The sequence below is a fragment of the Molossus molossus genome, unplaced genomic scaffold, assembly GCF_014108415.1.
Source record: "Molossus molossus isolate mMolMol1 unplaced genomic scaffold, mMolMol1.p scaffold_m16_p_19, whole genome shotgun sequence".
Taxonomy (NCBI): Eukaryota; Metazoa; Chordata; class Mammalia; order Chiroptera; family Molossidae; genus Molossus; species Molossus molossus.
In genome coordinates this window covers 40,632,283-40,657,260 of record NW_023425354.1, presented here as the reverse complement: position 1 = coordinate 40,657,260, position 24,978 = coordinate 40,632,283, and the positions used below count along the sequence as shown (strand labels likewise).

General features: G+C 48.2%; 2 protein-coding genes across 3 annotated transcripts in view; both read left to right on the top strand.

The window, feature by feature from the left end:
• The window catches only part of BLMH (bleomycin hydrolase), a 47,398-nt gene extending 42,246 nt beyond the window's left edge, over positions 1-5,152 (top strand). The window contains exons 12-13 of one of the 2 annotated variants that reach the window (XR_004960385.1): positions 3,171-3,407; positions 5,083-5,152. Coding sequence is in view for 1 of the 2 variants with exons in the window: in XM_036269337.1 (XP_036125230.1) it covers positions 3,171-3,322 (152 nt within the window). In the remaining variant the exon portion in view is untranslated. Of the gene's footprint in view, positions 1-3,170; positions 4,120-5,082 lie in introns of those variants that run through there. The other variant, XM_036269337.1, reaches the window with a different exon arrangement.
• A 10,202-nt stretch (positions 5,153-15,354) lies between these two features.
• SLC6A4 (solute carrier family 6 member 4) overlaps positions 15,355-24,978 on the top strand; it is a 42,829-nt gene continuing 33,205 nt past the window's right edge. Inside the window, exon 1 of the mRNA XM_036269040.1 lies at positions 15,355-15,454. The gene's annotated coding sequence lies outside the window, so the exon portion shown is untranslated. The remainder of the gene's footprint in view (positions 15,455-24,978) is intronic.

Here is a 24,978-nt window from a genome sequence, read left to right as displayed (position 1 = left end):
TGTACTACTATCCGTTTTCTCTGTGCATTCTTTGGAGACTCATTTGATTGTGTGGTGATAGTATTGTCATAAGGACACAGAACTTTATTACATGACTCTGCCTCCGTCCTTCACCTGCCTCACTGTCCAGTGCTACTCTGAGGGTTCATTCGGCCTGCATTATGGTAAGGGGAAGGATGACTCATGTCTCAACGGTGTAGTGTTTAGTAATTTGGTCTGCTGCCCACTGGAGGTTCCTTTGTGGGAAGGTAGATATTGAGTTTCTCAGCAGTTATTTAGGATGCAGCAAGAAATGGTGCTGGTTGGCCCGTCAGCTGACCATGCTCTGGATGCTAGAACTCAGTGGCAAGAATACAGGTGATGGTAAGTAAGGGCCAGGTCCTGACTGACTGACACCAGCAAAGCCAGGGCCTCTGGAAGATTTGAAGAGAGAAAAGATACCTTGAAGACAGAAACCAGAAACAGCTCGGGCTACAGTGTGTCTGTGCTCTCCTGCCCTGTACCTCTCGCTGAGCCAAGGAGCCTGGGTCAGGGGCCGGCATCAGGGAACAGGCTGCATTCCCTCAGCTGGCTGGGTCAGAGTCCTTCCCTGAGCACTTTCCAGGGCGTTTTCTGGGGAGGGTAAACATGCTGGGCTTTGACTTCTGTCACAGGTCAGGAGCAGGCCTGGGCATAGATGACCTCACAAAGCAGTTGTGTTTTCAGTTAAATAATGTCCTCTGTCACACCATTTAGCTCACAAAATCAGACTTACTATTGTGTTGCTTTTATTTTTAACCTCATCCGAGGACATTTTTCCATTTTTTGTTCAGATAGAGTGGGAGTGAGAGAGAGGAAGAGAGAGAGAGAAACATTGATGTGAGAGAGACACATGGAGTGGCTGCCTCTGCACGACCCAACCGGGGTCTGGGACAAACTGCAACTGAGGTACATGCCTGGGTCTCTTTGGACCGCAGGTCGATGCTCTAACTGCTGAGCCAAACCGGCCAGGGCCCTTGTTGCTTTTAATAATTTAAAATAGCCCTGGCCAGTTTGGCTCAATGATTGGAGCATTGGCCTATGGACCAAGGAGTTGAGGGTTCAGTTCCAGTCAGGGGCACGTGCCTCGGTTGCAGTTCATCCCTGGACCTGGTCGGGGTCATGTGGGGGAGGCACCCAGTTGATGTGTCCCTCTCACATCGATGTTTCTCTCTCTCTGCCCCTCCCACTCTATCTGAAGATAAATGGAGGAGTATCATTGGGTGAGGATTTAATAATAATAATAATTTAAAATAATAATAATAGTCTTGCTTTTAGAGCAGCAGTTCTTGGAGTGCAGTCTGAGGACCCTTTAAGGAGGTCTGCAAGGTCTTCCCTCGCCTCTGTCTGAGGTTAGGTTTTCTCCGTCTGCTTCCACCAAAAGAACAGATTGAACACAGGAGGCAAATGCGAGAGCCCAGCCTCTGCTGTGAGCCAGACATTGAATTTGTAACAGTATCACTTTTCTAACTGAAGTTTATTTTGTTTGGGGAAATACAATTATTTTTTCCTAAGAATGTATCATTTATATTTGTGGGTTTTAAATTTTTATTTTTATATGCATTAGTATTTTAAACTTTGTTTTAATTTCTATTACAATAAACATCAGTAGCTGTAACCCACATAAACAACTTCTGGGTTCTCAATGTACAGTCTGGTCCTGGGCCCATGAAGTTCAAGAACTGCGGCACTAGGAGGGCCGCCTTCGGAGTGATACCTGCATCCTCTCCTCGGTCCTGTGGAGTGAGAAATGATACAGCACAGGCCTAGATTTGCACAAGTACTTCCAGAGAAAATTGGCTCGTGTCTGGTATAGAGCAGGTGCCAGAAAGGACGATGCCAGTGCTGGTACCGGTGGCTCCTGTGGGCCCGGGTGGGCGGTGCATGCGGTGTCCTGGGTAGGTGCATGTTTGTGCTCTGTGCTGGCTCCCTGGCCTGGTCTTGTTTTATTTATTTATTTTTATCCTCACCTGAGGACATTTTTCCATTTTTTATTCAGATAGAGCAGGGGAAAGAGAGAGAGAGAGAGAGAGAGAGAGAGAGAGAGAGAGAGAGAAACATCGACATGAAAGGGACACATCGAGTGGCTGCCACCTGCATGACCCAACCAGGGCTGGGGACAAACTGCAGCTGAGGTACATGCCCTAAGTGGGAACCGAACCCAGGTCTCTCTGGACCGCAGGCCAATGCTCTAACCTCTGAGCCAAACCAGCCGGGGTCCGGTCTTGTTTTAAATACCCGCACTTTCGTCTCTCACTTTAGTTTTGCTCTATATTAACAATGGCTCAGGTGCAGCATTTCCCCTCATTTAAGTGTGTTGGAAGTGTGTTCCTGAAGGGGAGCTTGTGTTGTCTTAGTGGAACCTGAGATACAAGCCGATCTTCTTAAGACTCCAAGCTGGATGCGTGAGGACACTACACTCTCTCAGCTGAGCTCAACCTGGGTTGTTAGTTCGGCTGTGCCTATGGACCTGCCCACTGGAGAGACCCATAAACCAGCCAAGCAGCTGTCTCGGTCTTCCAGTTCTGCCTGCTCCTCGTCACAGGTTTCCTCCCAGGAGAGCGAGGACTGTTATCATTTGATTCACGTAGTATCATCTGCAAATGAGTGGCTACTTGGGAATGATGACGAGGCACCCTCAGGATTCCCCCAGCAGCTTCCTTGGCTGTAGGATAGAGAGGAAGGAAGGAGAGCAGCCAGGGCTGAGGAGGTGGGCAGAGTAAGAGTGGAACCTGAGTGCTTCCCCTTCTAACCCTGGAGACGAACCCCCTTGGTACGGCTGTATGAACAGAAGCATTTCCACCTAACTCTGGGGTCATCCAGTCACCTTCAAGGAGGCAGCCAGGACAGTGTAACGGCACAGGATCTGCAGGTGCCTTTGGTCCAAGCCTAGCTCTGGGCCTCACCTGTGTGGTGGCACCTCACTTGTTTACGCTGAGCCCCAGATTTCTAATTGGTAAGAAGGTAGCCATGCCTGTGCCGTGTGCTTCCCAGAACTGCTAATAAGACTTAGACTCAGTGAGATTACAGATGGAAAAGCAAAAAAAAATGTACAAATGCTAGTTTTGTAAAAAGGCATCTTTATAGTGTCCATAGGGTTTCTGCTCCTTGGCCCTTGCCCTCTGGACTCATGAGGCTGTTCTTTCCTGCAGGTTACCTGTGCATGACTGACGAGTGGTTCTCGGAATATGTCTACGAAGTGGTGGTGGACAGGAAACATGTCCCTGAAGAGGTGCTAGCTGTGTTAGATCAGGAGCCCATTGTCCTGCCAGCGTGGGACCCCATGGGGGCTTTGGCCAAGTGACACTGCCTCCAGTTCTTGCCTCCTCCCGTGGGACCTGGAGTAGCTGCAAAGGACAGATCCAGGAACTGAAGCCAAAGTTACACAGGTGACTGTGACTATGACAGGACACAGTCATAGTCTTGGATTTCTCCTCCAGGAACCTCTCGGGGAAGCGTGCTTTATGTTGAAACAAAATATTCTTAAAGAAAATAAAAGGGAAAAATCAGGTCACCCTATCTAATCTCCTCATCTCCAACAGCTCAGGATCTCTCAGCATTTTAATCAGCTGTACTTGTTTCTTAACTCTGTCTAGAGAAGGTTTGGCTCAGTGTCTGTTTCAGTGAGACAGGAGAGGATGAGCAATTGGGGAGTGTGGAGAGCAGACCTGTGCTTATTCCTAGAGTAGAGTTGGGGGGAGGGTTACCTTACGATTCGAGCTCTCGAAACTGCATGCTGCCTGGCAGTATCAGTGTCCTTCCTGGATGGCAGTCACTGAATCCAGTTCTTTCGAGGTAATTTTATGCACCTCTGAGAGCCCAGGAATGGGAGATTGATCAAGTCCAACATGATTCCTTCCTGTTGTTCTGACAGCTCTACTTGAGTCAGGGTTAAGTAGAGGCTTGGAGGAAGTGGGGTGAAAGGATAACCCAGACCTTATCATGATCTGAATTACAATTATTAGGAGGTGCTCTAGCCAAGTGGTTTAATTTCTGCCTCTGGATTTGGGAGTTGGGTGGGCAGGAAAAGGTGATACCCATTCTTTCTGACAACTAGATGGTGCTGAGAAGCTTTTGAATAAAACACTTTGTTAAATGAGAGTAAATTGGCTTATTTGATCCTAAGAAGTATTTCTTTATTTAGCTACAAAGGAAAGCAACCGGGTGACGCATGTTCTACAAAGTGAAAACAGAGCAAAATGGTTCAGGGCTTTCCTGCTTCAGCTTGTCTCTGGGACTTATGCTCCTTCCCAGCCTGTACCCATCCTCACTGGCTCCTGCAGAGGGCTTGCACCCCTACTTCCCAGCCTGTACCCATCCTCACTGGCTCCTGCAGAGGGCTTGCACCCCTACTTCCCAGCCTGTACCGATCCTCACTGGCTCCTGCAGAGGGCTTGCACCCCTACTTCCCAGCCTGTACCGATCCTCATTGGCTCCTGCAGAGGGCTTCCAAGCACCACATCTAGGAGGGCCTGCACCCCACCATTAGCCATTCTTTCACCCAGATCCAGAGTCCCTACAAGGATGGGAAGGGAGGCTCTGCTTGGTTCAGCCTTAGAATGTGCTGGAGATTATGTATTTTACTGAGACTGGGCCTTCCTTTTACTGAAAGCAAATATGGATAGCACCCTAATCAATACTTCCATCAGTGCCTGAGCCCCCCACCTTTCTGACTAACCAAGAGTCTTCTAAGTCCTAGCAGAGCATATTGTCTAAATCAGCACTTTCCAAGATAACACTAAAGACTCAAGCTTTAATCAGAGTGTTTGTAATATTCTAGTATCCTGTTCCAAGCTGGATAAAGAAATCGATGTCTAGACACATCCTAGTGAAACCTTAGATCTTAGAAGCATCCAAGAAGAAAAGACTGATTACCTCCAAAGAAAAGACAATTCAGTTGACAGCTAACTTCTCTCCCAACAACTGTATAAGCCAGAAGACAATGAAATATATTTTCAAAGTGCTGTGAAAAGTTAACTGTGAACTTAGAACTTTGTATTCAGTGAAACTCTTTCAAGAACAAGGGTGAAAGACATTTTAATTCAAAATCTGTTGCACAAACAGAAGGGAAATGATCCCATGTGGAAGGTCTGAAATGCAGCAAAAGATGTAGATCGAAGAAAGTGGTAAATACATATATCATCTAAACAAAGTGACTGTAGGTGAGTATAGAGTTATAAAAATGGTAAAACTGAAATATGTGAAAATAGATAATTAGGGAGGGAGGTGATTGGAATAAACATCTCAAAGTCCTTATGTCCTACAGGAGGAAGGTAAGTATATTGATTAACTTTAGACTTTGGTATGTTAAGTACATGTGCTAAAAATTTCTAAATTAACTACTAAAAAATAAACAGGATGGCCCTGGCCAGTTTGGCTCAGTGGTAGAATGTCTGCCTGCAGAGCAAAGAGTCGCGGGTTCGATTCCGACCAAGGGCACGTACCTCTGTTGTGGTTCATTCCCAGCCCTGGTCGGGGTCGTGGGGAAGGCAGCCAGTCGATATATCCCTCTCACGCTGATGTTTCTCTCCCTTCCTCTCACTCTATCTGAAGATAAAATAGAAAAATACCCTCGGGTGAGGATTAAAAAAAATAAACAGAATGTAGTTTCTAAGCAAGTCTATAATCCATAAAAGATAGGTGAGAGGAAGAAAAATGCAAAATATCCAAGATAAGATAGTAGGAATCTAAATGTGTCAGTAAGTACAGTATACATAAATAGGTTATATGTTCCAGGAAAAAAAGGCAAATTGTCCAACTGGATTTTTTTTTTTTAATGCTCACCCGTGGACATTTTTGCATTTATTTCAGAGCGGGAGGGAAAGAGGGAAACATTGATGTGAGAGAGACACATGGAGTAGCTGCCACCCATACGACCCCAACCGGGGCTGGGGACAAACTGCAACCGAGGTACGTGCCCTTAGCGGAAATGGAACCTGGGACTCTCTAGTCCACGGGCCGACACTCTAACCACTGAGCAAACCAGCCCTGGCTGTCCAACTGGACTTTTAAGAGAGATTCAGCCGTAAGCTGACAAGAGACAGCAATTTAGGATATAACAAAGGATAAGAAAGATAAATCAAGCATAAACCAACCAAATTAAATCTGGTGTAACTGTAATGAAAACCAGCAAAATTAAGGCCTCTCTGAAATACCAAGCAGACTAGGCCCAGGGTGTGCTGTTCACAACCTTCCTGGAGTTGTGCACCTCAGTGGTCCTGGAAATAGGTTTTCAAATCAACAGCATTGCTAGAGAGAATCAATGCATAATTTCATGTTTACTTGATTCTCCAGAAAACTACAAAGATTCTTAATTAGTATGTATCTAATAACATTACCTCAAAATACATAAAACAAAAACTGATAACTATATGGAAAAATAAGTAATCTAGTAGTGGAAGATTTTAACATCTCAGTTATTGATAGATCAAAAAAGTGAGTATATAAAAGATTTAAACATTTAATAATTTCAGTATAATGGACATCTGTAGAACACTGTCTAACACCTGCTTTTTATTTATTTATTTATTTATTTATTTATTTATTTATTTATTTTAAGCACATGGAACTTTTTAAAAAATTGACCACATGCTGGGCAAGGGAGTGAATCTCAGCAAATTTCTAAAGATTGTTATGCAAAACAAAATAAAACAAAACAAAAAAAATTCCCTGGCCAGTTTGGCTCAGCGGTTGGAGCATGGGCCTGTGGACCAGAGAGTCCCAGATTCGGTTCCCACTAGGGGCACGTACCACAAAAAAAAAAAAAAAAAGATTGTTATGCAGTGCAAACTACAATGCAATCAAGTTAGAAACCAAAATTAAAACATAACTAGAAGATCCATATATGTTTAGAAATTAACTCAGGTCTGAGAAGGAATTATAACAAAAATGTAACCCGAACAATAATAAAAATATTATGTATCAAAGTGAGAGGCAGCTAAAATAGTACTTAAATTTTATTTCTTACATCTATTACTTATAAGAAAGACTAAGCAACTGTTTCAAGAACTTAGAACAGCAACATAAACCTAAAAAAAATAGGTAATAAACAGGATCAACAAGGCCACAAGTTAGGTCTTTCTTTTAAAAATGAAGCAAATAAACAGATCTTTGGCAAGACTGATTAAAACAAAAAACAAAAATTTTCCCTAGCTGTTGTGGCTCAGTTGTGCATTGTCCTGTGCACCAAGAGGTTGCTGGTTCAATTCCCAGTCAGGGCACATTACCGGGTTGCAGGCTCAATCCCCAGTAGGAGGTGTGCAAGAGGCAGTCAATTGATGTTTCTCACATCGATATTTCTCTCTCTCTCTCCCCCTTCCTCTCTTCTTAAAAAAGTCAATAAAAACATTTTTTTAAGAAGGAATTCTTTAATGAGTTTGGTATAACCCTAACAAGAATAGCAACAGAAAAGATACATGCAAATCTCACCCCTAATCATAGATGCAAAAGTCCTAAACCAAATACAATAAACCAAATCAACAATATATAAAAAGATGTTCAATAAAACCAAATATTTAATAAAAGCTATTTCTCAAATAAAATTAGGATCCAGTAGGGAGAAACAAAGAATGGAGGGCTTGCCTTCTCTGCTGAAGACAGAGGGAAACGGCCGAAGTTTTAGCCAGAGATCTGAATTGGAAGAACTTAATATTTGGGTGACTCAGAAATGGGAAGATGTGTATTGTCTTCTCCTATAATTCTTTGGAATTATACGCAGACCTCTGGAAAGTCCTCACCAGTCTCAGGACTCCTCTTGAGACACGTAGAGTCATGCTCCAAGAAGCCAGGACCTGATAATGAGGCTTGTCTTCAGGATGTGGTTGATCTGGCTTGTCGTGCAAGAACAGCTTAATTCTAATTGCTGCTGGCAAGGCCCGGGCGCTGGTGCTGGAACTCCCGTCCCTCCAGGCATGTGGTTGGGGTGTGTACAGCCACAGCCGTTGGTGGAGTTGGATTTTTTCTTTTAAGTAGCTCCAGATGAGCCTTCTCATATTTAGAACAACTTGTTACTCTTCCCTGGAATCTATGATACAATTGATTGAAAACTAGGAATAAACTGGCCAGAGTTGTTTTGTTTCCCCTTTCAAACGCGGAGCCCTTTTCCAAAGGGAAGGGAAGCAAGGGAGGGAGGGAGTGTTCAGTTCTTTGGAAACAATTGCAAGAAGATGGAAAGCCCTTTTGCACTCTTTCCTGGTACAGTGAACGCCAATTGCTTGCTCTTTCTTCTCTAGAAAACTCGAGTTCAGTAGTTCCTCTTGAAGTCAATGGAGTGGGCTCTGGAACCATCTCTCGGGCTCCCTCATGACAGTTTTTGTTTTGCTTTTTCAAAATCAGCTACTGGCCCTGGCCGGTTTGGTTCAGCAGTTAGAGCGTTGGCCTATGGACCAAAGACACATGGGTTCGATTCCCAGTCAAGGGCACATACCTCGGTTTTAGGTTTGATCCTTGGTCCCAGTCAGGATTGTGCAGGAGGCAACCAATCAATGTGTCTATCTCACCTTGATGTTTCTCTCTTTCTCCCTTCCTCCTTCCCTCCCACTCTAAGAAAAATCAACGAAAAAATATCCTCGGGTGAGAATTAAATCAATTTTTTTTTAAATCAGCTGCTGTACAGAAGGACAAGGTAGGGTGGGCATATGGTGGGACGTCCCAGGTGTGCTGGACTTACAGTCGTAGCCTCCCTGCATCTCACCTGGCAGGGACCTCATAGGTTACCTCATCAACACTTCTTCAGAACAGATAAGAAGCCCTTCAAGTTCTACTTGGGCATGTTCAGTGACCAGTGACAGGAGCACACAGCCTCCTCCCTGGAGCCCAGCCCACCTCTCCACACCCAGCCTCCCTGCAGACCTTCCTGTTCTCTCGGGCCGGCCCACTTTGTCCCTCAGACAACAAGCTCATTCCCGCCTCCTTGCAGTTCCTGCTTCCAGCAGCTCTCCTGTCGGGTCTTTGTGTGGTGGCTTCTCACAACGTGGGTCATGGCTGGACTGTCAGTGTCATCCTGATCACCTTATCTGAGTGGCCAGCATCCCCTTCCCACTGCCTCTCCCACTCCCACACCAGTCACTCGACACTGGGCCGGGGTCTGTTTCCTTCACGGTGCTATTGCTTTCTGAAGCTGTCTTTTTTACTTTTATGTGTATGTGTATTTTCCCCAAAGTTGATTCTCCCTGTCAGCAGCTCACTGGCAGGGATTTTGTCTCGCTTGCCCCTTTATTCACAAGTAAATGGTAAATATGTTCAGCTGAGGGATGGAAATGCCCTATATCCCGACACCTATTCTCAATTAAAAGTTTATACATAGATCTGGAGTCGGCTTCCCTATAACTTGCCCAGCAGGGGTGAGCGGGACCAGAACAAAGCCCCCGTGGCCTTATTTCAATGCTTAGCAGAAAGGCCTAGAGATCGTGAAGGTGACTGGCATCCGGGGAGCCAGGAGGGAGGGAACCACAGAGGGCATCCCTTTGATCACTGTGTGTACCTTTCTTGTTTCCAATCAGCCCAGCACAGTGGAAAGCTCGGGGCCTTGGCCTCGCGCAGACAGGCTGGCTGCCGCCTGGAGCCCTTGTCAACAGGGACGAGTTACTGAACCTCTCTGAGCTCAGTCTCCAGGCCACTTTTATGGGAAAATTATATTTAAATGTATTAAGTGTGAAAACTCACAGTTTGAAAAAGTAGAAATCTATCATTTATTTTTAATAACATTTACAGCAAAATATAGCCAAAGGATTTATACTGCCTGTTACCCATATAGTAGAAAAAGCAGAAGAGAATGCAGTAATGTGCCCGGTAGATGCTCAATAAAAGGTAAATTTTTATTAAAAACCACTTCTTACAGAGCTGCTCCATCATGTCCTGTGTTGTGCCAGGTCCTCTGAGGGTTAAAACAGTCCTCTGCTTTCCAGAAGCTTACCATTTAGTCAGGAAAATAAAATGTATACACACGAGCCAGTTGAAGGAGAAGGTGACTTCATATGAGTGAGGTCTTGTAGTAAGTGCCATAATAGTTAAGAAGGGCTTGAAGTTGGAAATGGACAAGAAATGCTGACTGGTTTTCAACTACTAACCTCAGTGACCGCAAACATCAAAGCCGAGGGTGATCCAGCTTACCAAGGAGAAACAGAAAACCTCCCTATTTGCAGAAGCCCAAGTTATCTCAAAGTTCCTGGGGGGAAGAGGAGCCGAGAGAGTGACTGTTCTATAATCTTGAGCAGGCAAAGCAAAACTGGACGTAGGACTGCAGGAGAGAGGACTGACTCCAGGGACTGGGAGCAGAGGACTTGAGTTCTAAAAATAAGTCTGGCCCAGCTCTGTGGCCCAGTGGTTGAGTGTCAACCCATGCACCAAGAGGTCGCTGGTTCGATTCCTGGTCAGGACGCATGCCCAGGTTGTGCCCGATCCTCAGTGGGGGGCATGCAGGAGGTGGCCAATCGATGTTCTCTCTCATTGATGTTTCTCCACTCTCCCGTCCTCTCTCTCTAAAATCAATAAAGAAAAAGAAAAAAAAAAATCTGTCCCTCTTGATCAGATCCTGAGCAAAGCCCTGGACTTCACCTCTTGATTCAGAGCAGCTGTGCTAGTAAATGAGAGAAAATATCTGTCTCCTTATAAGGGTAAACATTTTTTTGCAATGGTGCTGAGTAATTTAGCCCCATTGGAGAAGGAAACGTGCCTGTGCCGCCTCCAGGGAGCTGTGCCCCTCAGCGATCCAGGGTTCCTCCTGCTTTGGGATAAGCTTGGGGCCCCTAGAATGTCTTCCTGGGTCTCCCTCCCCCACCTTTTTTTTTTTTTTTGCTTTTATAACTTTTTAAAAAATATTGCTTTTCTGAAAAAGTTTTATAAAATCATTGCCTATTCATGGCAAATATTTAAGTATAGAAAAGGCTATGCAATGAAATAGCAGGCTCCTTCCACCATTATTCCCTGTCCCTCCAAGGCACTTACTATTCCTAGTTTCTTCTGTACACTTGGAGAGATTCCAATACACACTCAGCTTCTCTCTCTCTCTCCCCCCAAATAGGAGTAACACCTGGTCTGTGTTTTTCTTTTTTCTCAATTAATAATAAACCTCCCCAAATCAGCCCATTTTTTTTCTGCCTCCCCCCTTTCCACAGCTGTGTGGCACTTCATCATTGGATATGCCATGATTTGCTCACCAGTCCCTAGGGCTCTGGTTTTTATGGTGCTAAGTCTGTTGAGAGTAACAGGCATTCCCTTCGTCATTTATTGCCAACACATGTTTGTGGGTCTGCTGTGTGCTGACGCAGCGAAAGGTGTTGAATCACAGAGAGAGGCACAGCCCTGTCCCTTGGGAACTCAGAGCCCCGTGGAGGAGGCGGACATTCAGGAGACCTCAAAGGGCTGTAACAGATCTGTGAGTACACAGGGCTGTCGGGGCCCTTCCTGGTACTCGGTGCTTCTCCTGGCTTCAACTTCTCTGCCAAGGCGGGAAGTAAAAACAAATGCTGTCCAGAATACGACCCTCCCTACCGGTGTTTACAATCAGGGGAAGAAAGTCTCGGGGGGGGGGGGGGGGGGGCACTTGTTTAGCAAAGGCAGCAGGATAATCAGGAATGGGAAGAAAGGGACCAGGAAAAGGTGACCAAAGACACAACTGATCTACTTCCAAATGTTTTCTGTGTTCCTCAGAGCTGAGCCTGACCCAACATCCATTCCTCTCCCTGCCCTGAGCCTGTCACCCTCCTGGGGCTCCTAAAGACCTCTCCCTCCCATCCCCTTTGTGCTGTGTCATCTGGATCGGAGACAGCCTGCCACGTGGAGGCCCCCAACGTAGGCCTCTGTGGGGACAAGCCCAAGGCTCACAGTGGCAGCAAATCTTGCCCTGGAGGGGCCATACTCCATGCATGGATGAACATGAATGAAGTCACCAAAACTGTCACCTCCCAGGAAAAACACGGCTGGGAGTACCTGGAAGGAACGGGGCAGGAACATGCACTCTGGACTGGGAACGCTGCGGAAGAGGCCACAGGAAGGGGTGGGCCTCGTCCTCATGACTGTGTACACAGAGCAGAGGCAGGACAGACAGATGGTACCAGGGCTTCCGGAGCGAGAGCCTGGGACTATGGTTTGTCCTGGCCTGGCTCCACAGGGCAACAGTGGCTGGGCCTTGAGAAACCCAGGGAGCGGGTCTTCTTGGTGGTGGTGTTTGTGTGTGGTGAGAGGGAGAGGGCTGGGGAAGGGTTATAACCATTTACATGTGCTCTTTACACCATGGTTGGTTTTTTGCTTAGTGGTTAGAGCATGAGCCCCAGGACCCAAGAGTTAGGGTTCAAATCCCAGTCAAGGGCACATACCTAGATTGCAGGTTTGTTTGTTTGTTTGTTTTTAATCCTCACCCAAGGATGTTTTTTCAATAGAGTGTGAGGGAGAGAGGGAGGGAGGGAGGAAGGGAGAGAAAGAGAGAGAGAGAGAGATCAATGTGAGAGAGACGCATCGATTGGTTGCCTCCTGCAGGACCCTGACCAGGGCCAGGGACCGAACTGCAACCGAGGTATGTGCCCTTGGCTGGAATCCAACCTGAGACTCTTTGGTCGACGCTCTAACTGCTGAGCCAAACTGGTCAGGGTTAGGTTGCAGATTTGGTCGGGGTTGTGCCCTGGTTGGGGTTGAGCAGGAGGCAAGCAATGGATGTGTCTCTCTCACATTGATGTTCTCTCTCCTTTTCCCACTCTATCTTAAAAAAAACAAATGAGGATGGACCTCCTGTGACAGTTTTGTGTGAACTGCACAAGGAAGACAGTGAGGAATGAGGGATGGTCCAGTCTGTGATTCTAAGTCTTTTGCTGACAGCGCCTTTTAGCCAGGGAGCAAGAGTGGGGAAGACTGGCCCTGGGGGACTCCCCGGCCAGAGAGAGAGGAAGGGATTGGGAGTCTCCCTAGGGAGAAGAGGCCACTGGTGTTACTGCACGTCAACCCATTACTCCAACCATGCCGATGGTGCCCACCATATTGTGCCTATGTTATGGAAAGGAGACCCAAAGGCCACATAGGCTAAGATGAAGGGATTGACCTTGTGTGGGAACAAACCCACACAGACAGTACAGGGTCAGAGCTGGGATTTAATCCAGATTGGCTGGACTTCCACCCTCCAGGCACCCACACCAAAGAAAGCAGCTCCAAAAGGGGCCCAGGGTGGCTGGGCAGGAATAAGTCCTAGGATCTAGAAAGAAGACCAGGAATGGGGCGGTCAACAGTTCATAAGGCTGTGGAATGGTGTGAAAAGTCCCATTGAGCCAGCATGGAGAACAGACTGGGTGGAGACAGGAGCTTTAGCCAAGGACTGAGGTACCTCATTGCCTCCCGAAACCTTTGGTCCCCCTCCCAGTGCCCTCCTCCCTTTGGTCTGCCTTGCCCCCTCCTCAAAATCACCCCTTACTTTAAAAAAATTTTTTTTTTCTTTATTGATTTTAGAGAGAGAGGAAGGGAGAGAGAGAGAGAAAGAGAGAGAGAGAGAGAGAGAGAAATATCAATGAGAGAAAGCATGGATTATCTGCCTCCTGCATGTGACTGGGGATCAGGCCCACAACCTGGGCACATGCCCTGACCAGGAATCAAACCGATGACCTCTTGGTGCGTGGGTCCACACTCAGCCACTGAGCCACACTGGCGGGCTGTAGCCCCTTGTTTAGACAACACTTAAGCCTCAGTCTATGAAGGCCAAGTGGAACCTGGGATGCAGCAGACACTTCGTCTGAAAGGAGGAGCCTCTGGGTGTGGGCCCTGCCACCCTGGATTTAGCCAGAAGAAATTCCCCAGTTTGCCCAGGGTCCCAGCCTGGCTTTGTTTGCCGCCCTGAACGCCAGCTACCTCACCAAGAGTCCCGGGGCTCTCCGAAGCGCACCCACTCTCCTTGCAATCACCACCCTGATGTCTAGGTGGCACCAAAACCTCACACTGATTCCTCCCAGGTTGGGGCACCGCCCACCCGGGGGATAGCGTGGTTCCCACCGCCTGTGTCCAGATGCCTGCTCAGCTCAGCTGGGTGCAAGTTTCGCGGTTTGGTCCTGACTCTCCAAGTCCGAGGGGACTGCAAACCTGTCATTGCTATTTCCTTCCTGCCTTCTGCTGTCTAAGTCCCTCCCTCCTCCGGGGACAGGTTGGTGGGGCAGCCCTCGCTCTCTCATCTCAGCTTCAGGGACATCCCAAATCAAGTACTGCGTTTGTTGTTTTGTTTTTGTTTTTTGTTTTAGAAGAAGAAGAAGAAGAAGAAGAAGAAGAAGAAGAAGAAGAAGAAGAAGAAGAAGAAGAAGAAGAAGAAGAAGAAGAAGAACTGAAAAGATAATATAACATTAAATTCCTTTTTAAACTTAAAGTTTTTTTTTTTTTTTAAATAACGTTCATATGATCAAATGGTTCAAAACAATAGGCTCTGGTACACCTCTTTGGATATTTAAAATACTACAGTAACTCATCCACCTGCCCAACACCACAGGCATATACGTTTCTGCAGCTCACCACCCACGCAGGGTAGGGCAAAAGTCGGTTTACAGTTGTAAGTACATGAGTTTATTCTTGGATTATTTTCCATACGAATAACTGTAAACCTACTTTCGCTCCACCCTGTATATCTGTTTTTGTGACCGCTTTGAAGTGTGGCTGTTTCACAAAGTGGGAGAGAATTCTTCATTTACGCATTCGTTCTGCACGTATTTAGGGTGCGCCCCTAGGCTGGGCAGTGCTGAGCACCGGGGGAGGCAGAGGATGGCGGGGAGGGAGACGGGTCCCCTCGGCTGATCACACCCCAGCGGTAGAGCCGGATGCGCTCAGGGATGCCGGGCGCTGCTGAGTCCCAGGAAGAAAAAAATAGGGTGGGTTTCGGGATGGGGGTGATGGGGAGCGGTCAGTAGTCAAGACAGGCCGTCCTGAGGAAGTGACTTGGAGTAGAAACCTAAATAAAATTTGGGGATCATTTGGCAGGGGAGGAACGATGCCTGTCAGCAGCGGAGTAGCCTACCTCCCCCCGCAAGGTTCAAGAGCAGGAAAGTTGCGATTCTTGACTCTGCTTGTCCTGCCGCCAACCCCACACCGCCCGGGGCCGTGTCCCTTCCCAGGGAGCGCGTGCGTGTCTGTGTGCGCGTCGGGGGAGGGGTCTTTGAGCCGCCGGGGGCCCAGCCCCGCCGCCCTGGCCGCCCCTCCCCCCGTGAGCGCGCCCGGAGGCACCCCCACCGCCGGAGGAACGCCGTGCCGCGGCCGTGGGAAAACGTGAAGTTTGTGCGGCTCAAAATGACGCAAAAATTCTTGAAGAGCTCTTTGGCGGCGGATATCTAGAGATCAGACCATGTGAGGGGCCGGGAGTACAAATACCGCCGCTCGCGCGCAGCTCGGGCACAGGCAGCGGCCGCCCCCAGGGCCTCGAAGGCGCGAGGGTCGCCCGCGTCGTCCAGCCCTGGGACCAGCCTCCCTCGGACTCCGGCAGGTGGGTCCGCTTTCCTTCTTGCTTCTAATCCACACTTCTTTCCAGAACTTCGTCCCTCTCTGGCGCACCAGGCACCGGCGGGGGCGGGTGTGCGCCTGAGCGGTGGGCTCCTGGCTCGGCGGCGCCCTCGGGAAGAACGAGCGTGGACCCGAGCCCGGCCGGGGAGAGGTGACCGTGGCGTGGCCCAGCGGGCTCCCGAGGTTTCCTTTGTCTGTTGCACGCACGGGTTTGGTGGTGCCCTGAGTGGCCAAGGAAGACCCTGTAAAGATGGTCTTAAGCAAAGCGCTTGGGGGAAAGTTGCTTTGTTTTCACCTCATAGTTTATTTTTGATCTTGACTTACTGCCCTCGCGCGCAGGTGGCTCTTTGCAAAGGCACTTACTTCTGCAGGGGGAGGTCTGGTTGACACGACCGCCTAAGTATCTAGAGAAATCTCTGAATGACACTTAAGTGGGACGAGGCTCTGTGCGCTTGGGTTGTTTTCACTGGCGGAGCTGCTGCTCGCTCAGACATCTCACCGGCCATTCAGAATTTATGTGAAACAAACTCCAGCCGGCCGTTCTGCCCGGCTGACGTGTGTGGCCGTCAGTTGCCTGAAAAATGTATGTTCAGATTTGTTCTTGAAGAAGGTCTTTGAACACGAAGGACTACAACATTTCCTTTTGCACTGGGTCTTTTGCCTAATGAATTTCTTTTTCGGTTGGGGTTCTAAAGAATCTAAGAAGGGTAGAATTTCTGAGTCAGACATAACAAAGGCTTGAGTGTATTTTTATGATCAGTTTTGTCCAGAAAAAAAAAAAAAATGAACCAGGTCAATGAATTATTTATGAGCCTGCTAGCTCTCACCATAGTAAGACAAGATAAAATATTTAATGTGTTTTGCCTTCAATTACATAGGAAAATGTCTAAGAAAGCAACACTGGGATATGTGTTTTATGAAACAGAGGGCACTATGGGCTGTATTGATGTCTGGGTTTCTAACAGTACAGGGAGACACAACTTTTTGTTTGGTTTTGTTTTTAATCCTCACAGGGTATTTTTCTGTTTATCTTCTGATAGAGTGGGAGAGGGAGAGAGAGGAAGAAAGAGAGAAACATCGATGTGAGAGGGACACATTGACTGGCTGCCTCCCCCAGATCGCGGACCAACCGTGGTCCCCACGAACCGCAGGGGAGGTTCGTGCCCTCGACAGCAATGGACCCCCAGCTCATGGCTCCAATGGCTGAGCCAACCCAGCCAGGGGCCAACACACAGCTTTGACTCTTTGTTCCATCACTTTGCTTTGTGTGGAGTCACCACTGACACCTAAAGGTGCCTGATGGGGGTGGCAGTGGCTGCTTCCATCATGGGTGAAAGGCAGGTTTTTATGGGGCTTGTGCAAGTTAGACGAGCCTTTTGGGGCATGGGTTTTTCTGTGTTTTACTGAACCTGAATAAGAACAGATCCGGACTGCTTCACAGTGAATCAAAAGTCCCCTCAACACTCTGGTGACCCATCTAGGACATTTCAGAGATATAATACCAAACCCATTTCTCTCGGTCTCCCTGCTTAAGAAATACATATACAAGGGGTGGGTGGTGGGGATGGAATACATTGAAGTTTTGATGAAATCAACAGAAAACTCAGAAATTCCCCTTCGGGGGATTTTGAGTTGTTGAGCATTTTGATGAAAGTCGGAGAGGCATGTCAGGAAGGTTCACCAATGGGTGAGATGACAGTGGAGAGGGGTGCTTGGCTGGAGGGGGCTGTCTCGTACCGCAGGCTTGCAAAAACATGGTGGATGACCCTTCCAAAGAGAAACACAAGTAATTCCAGAAACAAGCCAGTAAGTGACAGTTCCTTCTTTATACTCGTTGAAAGGCATAACTTGAGAGAACAAAGGCAGGGCTGCCTGTAGAAGTTTAATTTTAATTAAGCTTAATGAAGCCACAGGATATAGTCATGACTTGACTTTTTTTTTTTTTTTTTAAACAAAGATGCCTGGATGGCCAAAGGGAAAATGCAGTCATTTTTCTGTTGCTTTAAGAAAGCACTTTGTACTTTTGTTATTCTGGGTCACAGATCAGCTCCTCTGGGTCTCACGGATCTCAGCTCTAAGTGAGGGGAAGGAGGGGGCCCTGCATCCTGTGATGTCCAAGTCCCCTCTACATTCTGTGACTGTGACCCTAACCTTTCTGCTTTAAGCAAATACAAGTTGAAATGATGGGGTAAAATGCCTGAAGGCTAGGACTCTCTACCCAGATGTCTCCATCAAATCAGGGTCCTTTGGGACCTCCTGGGTTCCACCCTAAGCAGAAGCTTTGCACACTCTTACAGTACACAAGTCAAGTTCTGCATCTCAACCATGTCCAACCAACAAGCCCAAGGTCCCGACTCCCTGAATCCCCTTTGCAAGATGCCCAGGGTGTGGTGTAGCAGAAACAGCCTCCAGCTAGAGCAGATTTGGGCTGGGTGACTTTCTTCCCAGTCACGGATCTGCACTTGGCTGAGCTACAATCGATTACACTCGCCTGAGGTTTGTACACAGGGCAGGCTGGGGTGTGGCGTCAAAGGTCCGATAAAGTGCCCCGTTTCTTCACTCCTGGGGCAAATGATGCTGACTTACTCTGCTCCTGTGGGTCCAGGCACTACCACTCCAATCCTGGATCAAGGGTGCTTGTCAGTGTTTGGGTTTAGCTGGACAAAACGGAACCCTAAGGAAAGCAAATTGTCATCTTTCTAGGTGGAAAACAGACGAAACTAACCTGTGATAAATGATTTTCCCTGGGCAGAGGGGCGAACTGCTTTTCCAGGTGGACACAGACCCATGCTCCGTGGACACAGACGCCTTATTTCTAGACAGAGCTCATTGTCTGACTTGAGTCCACATTCAGGATAGCCTCTGAGTCACGTCCCTGTGAAGGGGCATTCCCTCCAGCCTGCCCTTTGTCAGCTCCCACTGGGTGGAAAGATGAATGATCATTGACTGAATGTCAACAACATGTTTTTAAGCCAAGTGTTTGCCCAGCCTGTGTCCATTGGGGTGGCAGCATGACTGACTGCCTTATTTTCTTCCGCTCCCCTGGAACCTGGCAGCAACCCCCGCACTGCCACCCCAACCCTGGACCCAGGGCATTCGTTAGTGGGTATTTGAACCATAGGCTTTAAAAAAGCCACACGCAGAGAGCCCCCATTAGGCCCAGAAACCTCTGGACTGCAGAGCGAGACATGGAGGTGATGTCACAGGGCCAGCTCAGTGAGCAGGGTCCCCAGGCACTGACAAGTGGCAGAAGGCATGGGGGAGGCTCCTAGAATCCTGAGGGCCAGTTCTTGGTGTCATCATTTGACACAGGGAGGGAAGAGGTGAGAATGGGTTTGGGACGAGGCCAAGTGGCAAACCTGGCAGAGCAGCACGTGCTCCGGGAGGCTCTGGGTGCGAGGGAGCAAGTCACGGGGCCTCTGCCCTCTCGTGTTCCTGTGTGATCTTTCTAGGCACAGTCAAGAAAAAAAGAACATTCTATTTCCTTTGTTACCGAGCTGCTGAATGAAAATAGAATAAACTGCATCTTTTGCTCTAAGTCTAAGAGGTTTCCTAGAATCAGGGGGGGGTGGAGCTGGCAGGGCCTTGGAGGGGCATCCACTCAGTCTCAGCCACAGCCCCTGAGGACACGGGCCAGGCCTGGAACCAAGGCTCCCGCACTCTGTTCTTTTCTCTCCCCGGAGTGTGTTGTTTTTAAACGCTAATCTAGTTAGCTGGCTCTTTTCCTTGTCCCGGAGGAAGAGCACTGGGGCAGGGAAAGGGGGGAGGGAACAGCGAGACAGGCTATTCTGGGCTCACCCAACGGGGAGTTGTGACTGACTGGAGGTTTCCTAGCTCCTCTGAGGGCTCAAATTATTTTTCTCCCCAATTTTTAATTTTGAAGTTTTTCGACTGAAAAAGCAGAGAAATGAGCCAGTGAACCACCCCCAGAATCACCTGTTGTTAACATTTTGTCACATTTGTGGGTGTGCTCTCTCTCTAATTCTACACGTACCTAATTTTTGCATATGTAATATATTCATACTTCGATACATTGTAGATAGTATAAGACATAATGTAATAATTATACAATTTACACATGTATGTAATTTTTGTGTTGAACCTTTGCGAATCTGCAGACATCCAAATACTTCTCCTAAATAGTTCAGCCCATGTCTCCTGAGAACCAGGACATTCTTCTACATAACCAAGCCCAAACTTCATTATTACCACATTTGGAAAACTTGACATTGATAAAATATTATTATCCAATAGACAGCCCATATTCAAGTCCCCCACTATTTCAATGACATCCTTTTTAGCTTCAGGGGTTACTTTTTGAAACTGGAATCTCCCAGGGATGGGAAACTATCTCTCGCCCTTACTTCAGTGCATCTGAGCACTAGATCAGTACTGTGTCGTGATGAATTGATTCTTCATGAATGTCCCCAAACTGCATGTGTGACTACCTGTAAAGCACATTTCAGAACTTCTTGACTTAAGAGTATAGGCACTTTCAGTTCAAGCAATAACACCCAAATCTCAAACACCCTGTGGCTGGAGAGGTGGCTGCCCATGGCCTCCACCCCCTCCACGCTGCTGCTGACCCCATCTCTCCCCCAACTTTGCCCTCCCACCTGGAGAAATGGGCCCAGCTCCCCGTCTCCTCTCATCTTCACCACTCGAGTTATATTTAATCTCACTTCAAATCCCTTTCTCCTCCCCTCCTCTCTCCCGCCTTGCTCAGCTGCCACCAGTAACTCCACCCTCATTTCGTAACATGCTTTCGCCCACCCGGGGCTGGTTTTCTTCTCCCTCCTCCCTCCTCTCCCCATCTTGGCTCCCTTTGTGGGACCAATCATGTCTGTTTCACCCAAGAGTCCTCTTAGTAATATACCTATATTAAGGAAAAGAAAATCTATGTTTGAAAATGCTCCTACATTTTAAAATCTCGATTTCTATTTATAGCCTAAATTGCATTATAACAACAATAAAGTAGTGTTAATAGTGTAAGTGACACTTCTAATCCTGCTTAATCCAACACATCACCTGTTTGAGTTTCCCAAGTCCCTTTCCTGGCAAGTCCATGCTGAGACATGGGACAGTGACAGAGGGCAAGTAGTTTTGTTTTCCGTAATAAATTGCAAAGTTAAGTGTATCAGGGATTCGTGTCTCATCTTCTACAGCTCTTTAAAGGTGCTTAAAAGACACCTCCACGGAATCCACACAAGAGTCTCTCTACTTCCGTATCCTCTGTCCTTTGATTTCATTTCCCTCAAGAACCCAAAAGAAGGTTAAAATAAAGAACTCCTGACCCATCTCAGTCATCCCTACCCCCTGTTGTTGTAGAGGGTAATGCTGAGTTCTGAAGCTTGCATTTTCAACATTTTCGTATTCTTATGGTTGAACTAGGATTTTCTAAGCTAGCTAAGAGGCTAACCACCACTTACAACATTTATTTCTGTGGGTTAAAAATATATTCCGAGTTCTGAGCAAGCGACTCACGGATAAACACTTAGAACGCGGACTGCCAGTGGGTGTGCCCACCGGTACTGGTTTTAAAGTCTCTGCCTTTCTTTAACCCAGAACATGTCAGACTTTTCCAGTCTATGGTCCCTGAAAATGTTTGTTGGTGACAGTCTTCCCTCCACCCCAAGGTGCACAGCAGATCCTCCCGATGGATGTGAGCAGGAGGGGCAGGAGCCTGAGAATGGGACCCTCAGGAAGGAAGAGGAGCGTCTCGCTTGAGGCTCAACCCTGCCAGCGCGGCAGCTGTGGTTCCCTGGGCCCTGTGCCCAGAAAATCCGAAATAGCCCCTCAGTGCGGGGAGCTGTGTAATGCACACACAGGTTCAGCCAGGGCTGAGCACAGAGGTGGATAAGCCATGGCCCCTGCTTCCAGGGGAATGCAAAGTCAATACACGTTAAGCAAATAAACACACAAACAAAAACCAACGAGACACGGTAATCGATGATGAATGGTGGAGTAGAGAGAGATCATCTTGGGCCGGGATGTGAGAGGAAAACTTCAGGGAGGTGGGTGTTTAGAAACTAAGCCAGGCCTCTGAGGATGCAGGGTTAATAGAGGGAGTGAGGGCGTGGGGTGAGGACGCACTGGGCAGGCTTGGTGGCCCACCTGCCCCTGATAACCTGGCATGCTTGTTAAAATTCAGCACCCACACAGATCTCTTGAATTAAGATCTCTGAGAGAGCAGCCCAGAGGTCTGCTGTTTACAAGTGTTCCTGTGACTCCAAGCCACTGAGAGAAGCGAGCACGGACCAGTGAGGGCCTGTGGAAGGGGACGGAGGCCCCGCTTCTGGCTCAAGGTGCCCATTGGTTGTGCCCTGGGCTATGAATCACTTAATCCTGCGGGCCTCAATTTCCCTGACTGGGGTGTGAAATAGAAAAGCAGAATGGGTTGCATTTGTGGGGTGGTGTAGTGACCATCCACTCTCTGAGGGAAGTATTTGTCCTCCTTTTATCTGATTCCCACTGGTCTGTTTTCATAAATGGCCTGTTTCATATACGAGGCAATGGGAGCTCAGAGAGGTTAAGCAACCTTGCCCAAGTCACGCAGCCAGTAAGTGGTGGGTCTGGGATTCCCGTGCACACCTGTGAGGCAGGGGAGCCATGGGCCGGGGCACAGGAACCGTGGAGCGGAGCCTCAGGAGGCTGGTTCGTCAGGGCTCGGCGCCGTGTTCACTAGGGAGGGCTGTGCATGCCCATCTACGCCAAGTCCATTTCCTTTGACTAAAGCCAAAATGAGTGATCCATTGCACCTCGGGCCAGCCTCTGCAGCAATCTCAACCCCACCACCCATAACTAAGCCTCGAGATTTTACACTCTGTGTGGAGCGAAGCTCAAAGCTATCTTCTTCCAGACAGAGAACGTTCTGGACCGAGACCCTTTTTCTTTCTCTGGTAACTGGCCCAAAAGACCTGGGGATGTTAGCCTATCAAATTCCTCTCTCCAAATGTAAACCGTCAGGTTGTCTCACACAAGGACGTCTTTGGATGAGGCGATGCTGTGATCGTGGAGTTCATTTCTACCCTTTATGTCCAAAGGGCAAGCAGATTTTCTCTACTCTCTCCTTTCATATCATGAAGTCTCTTTATTTTGCGTGAAAGGTGGGCCAGGAGCCTTGTGGCTTCCTACCTGTGACACTCACCCTCGGGGAACTCAACAGTCAGAATCAGATACTCATATTTTACCTGTTTTGGTGCAGTCTAGTAGTAGTCACAAGAATAATCTTTGCTTTATTGAAGCTACTTTAGAATCATGGCTATTCTTTGATTCTTTCGGATTGAAACGCTTAAGTTCAGAGGTTTAAATGTTGGCCTTGTCTTTAAAGTGAAAAATTCAATAAAGCAGCAAATGTCAATAAAAGAGAAAAAGACCCTTCAACAAATATGAACCCCCTTCTCACACTGTGGAGCTTGTGAGCCAGACTCAACCTACATGCAGGGCTGGTTGGAGCATCGTCCCCTGCACCGAAGGCCATGGGTTCAAGTCCCAGTCAGGGCATATACCCAGGTTTCATGTTTGATTCCCTGTCTGGGCACGTACCAGAGGCAACCGATTGACGTTTCTCTTTCACATCAATGTTTCTCTCTCTCTTCCTCCTCCTCTTTCCCCCTTCTTTCTTTCAAATCAATAAACATATCCTCGGGTGAGGATTAAAAATTCAGGGCCTTGTGACAGAAGCTGTGCAATAGCAACAAAAGGAAGAATTTTAAACCCGAGGGCAGTTGGAACTGGAAATGTGAGGCATCTGAGCGAGTCACATCAGGTCCAGGGCGGGAGGCACAGTAGCGCCAGGAGCAGCGCCAGCCCCTCCCTCCTCAAGCATCCTGCTGTTTTTCCCACCTGTCAGATTTTGCCCTTTACTGTGAACACCGTGAAGGCAGACGGTGCCTGCCTTGTCCCCAAGGTGCCAGCACATAGTAGGCACACCGCACCTCTCCGCCGAACTAGGGCTGATCCGGAGCCGAGGACCAGGCTTGGTGTTCACCCCATCAGCTGGTGCCTGAGCCCCATGATTCCTATCATCCTGGGTAGGTGTCTTGGGACCTTTAGACTCCCTCTGAATAGAGAATGCAAATTGCCACTTGGCTGTATGACCTGTAATTAATCTTATCTCAGCGGTAAACCCATAATTCGTGGTGGTTTGGTTTGGTTTTCGAGACGGAAACTGAGCGTCCTGAGAAACGAACTCACTTTGATCTCGACACGTGAAGTCGAAGTCCAACATTTCTGTCGTGTTTCTGCTTAGAATGTGCTGACATGCATCAGACAGACACGTAGGGACAAGGGACGGGCATTTCCAAAGAGTTGGGAGGCTCCATGACTAATCACCTCAGCTGTGATTACACGCTTGTTCAGATGCTGGTTCCCTTGGCTACGGAGACAGGGTTTGTGGAAAGAAGATTGGAGATTTCATCAGAAGTTTAAATAGGAGCGATCCTTCTCGCTGGGGGCTGGTGGGGTGAATTAGTCCGAGCCCAGGGCTGAGCAGGAGGAATGTGAACAGGAAGTCGACTGTCAGCCCCTCAGCTGCACCACTGTGCCGCCCTGGGGGACCAGGCTCCTGCAGGTCAAGCTGTCCCTCCCAGGAGCTGGGTTACATGGCACCACCCACGGCCTGTCCGTGCACAGCCTGGGACCACAGCACACATTCAAGGTGCAGAGGGAAGGCTTCCAGGGCGTTGTCTGGCCCTAGAGATACTCAATGCCTGCCTGGAGGAGGTCACAGCTGTAATCTGACCTCATTTGCAATCTCTATCCAGTAGGATAAAAACATCTGAAAAAAGAAAACTTTCAAGAGAGCATTCATGGAAACCAACCTTAACAACTGTCGCTTCTGTATTCCTGGGCCAGCTTTCTCTCCACCATTGTTATCTGCTGGTCTCCGTAGGAAAAGCTGGTCGGTGCTCTGCAGCATCAGGAACGTGGGGAAGGAGCAGGGATGCACACGGCGTCCCACAGAGAAGGGGCCCAGCCAGGCCAGCTGCTCCTGGCCGCCCTGGTTAGTAACGAGGAGGGGTGGAGAGAGCTGGAAAAAAGATGTGCGGCCCTCGCCGGTTTGGTGGCTTCAAGTGGCTGTCACTTACATGTTTGCACCCCAGGTTCTATGATCGGGGTGGGAGCACAATAAGAGAACCCCAGAAAGCAGAGCTGGATGGAGAGAGACGGACCTCTGGAGAGAAGCAACCTGAGAGGTCATGAGTCGGCTAAGTGACACTTTTTTTTTTAATCCTCACCCAAGGACACTTTTGCATTCATCTTCGGGTAGAGCGAGATGGAAAGAGAGAGAAACATTGATGTGAGAGAGACACATCGAGTGGTTGCCACCCACAAGACTCCAACCGGGGCTGGGGACAAACTGCAACTGAGGTACGTGCCTTTAGTGGGAACCGAACCCTGGCCTCTCTGGACCGTGAGCCGATGTTCTAACTGCTGAGCCAAACTGGCCAGGGCTGAGGGATGCTCTTAACACGTCTTCTTCCAACTTGGGCCATTTCTGCCTGC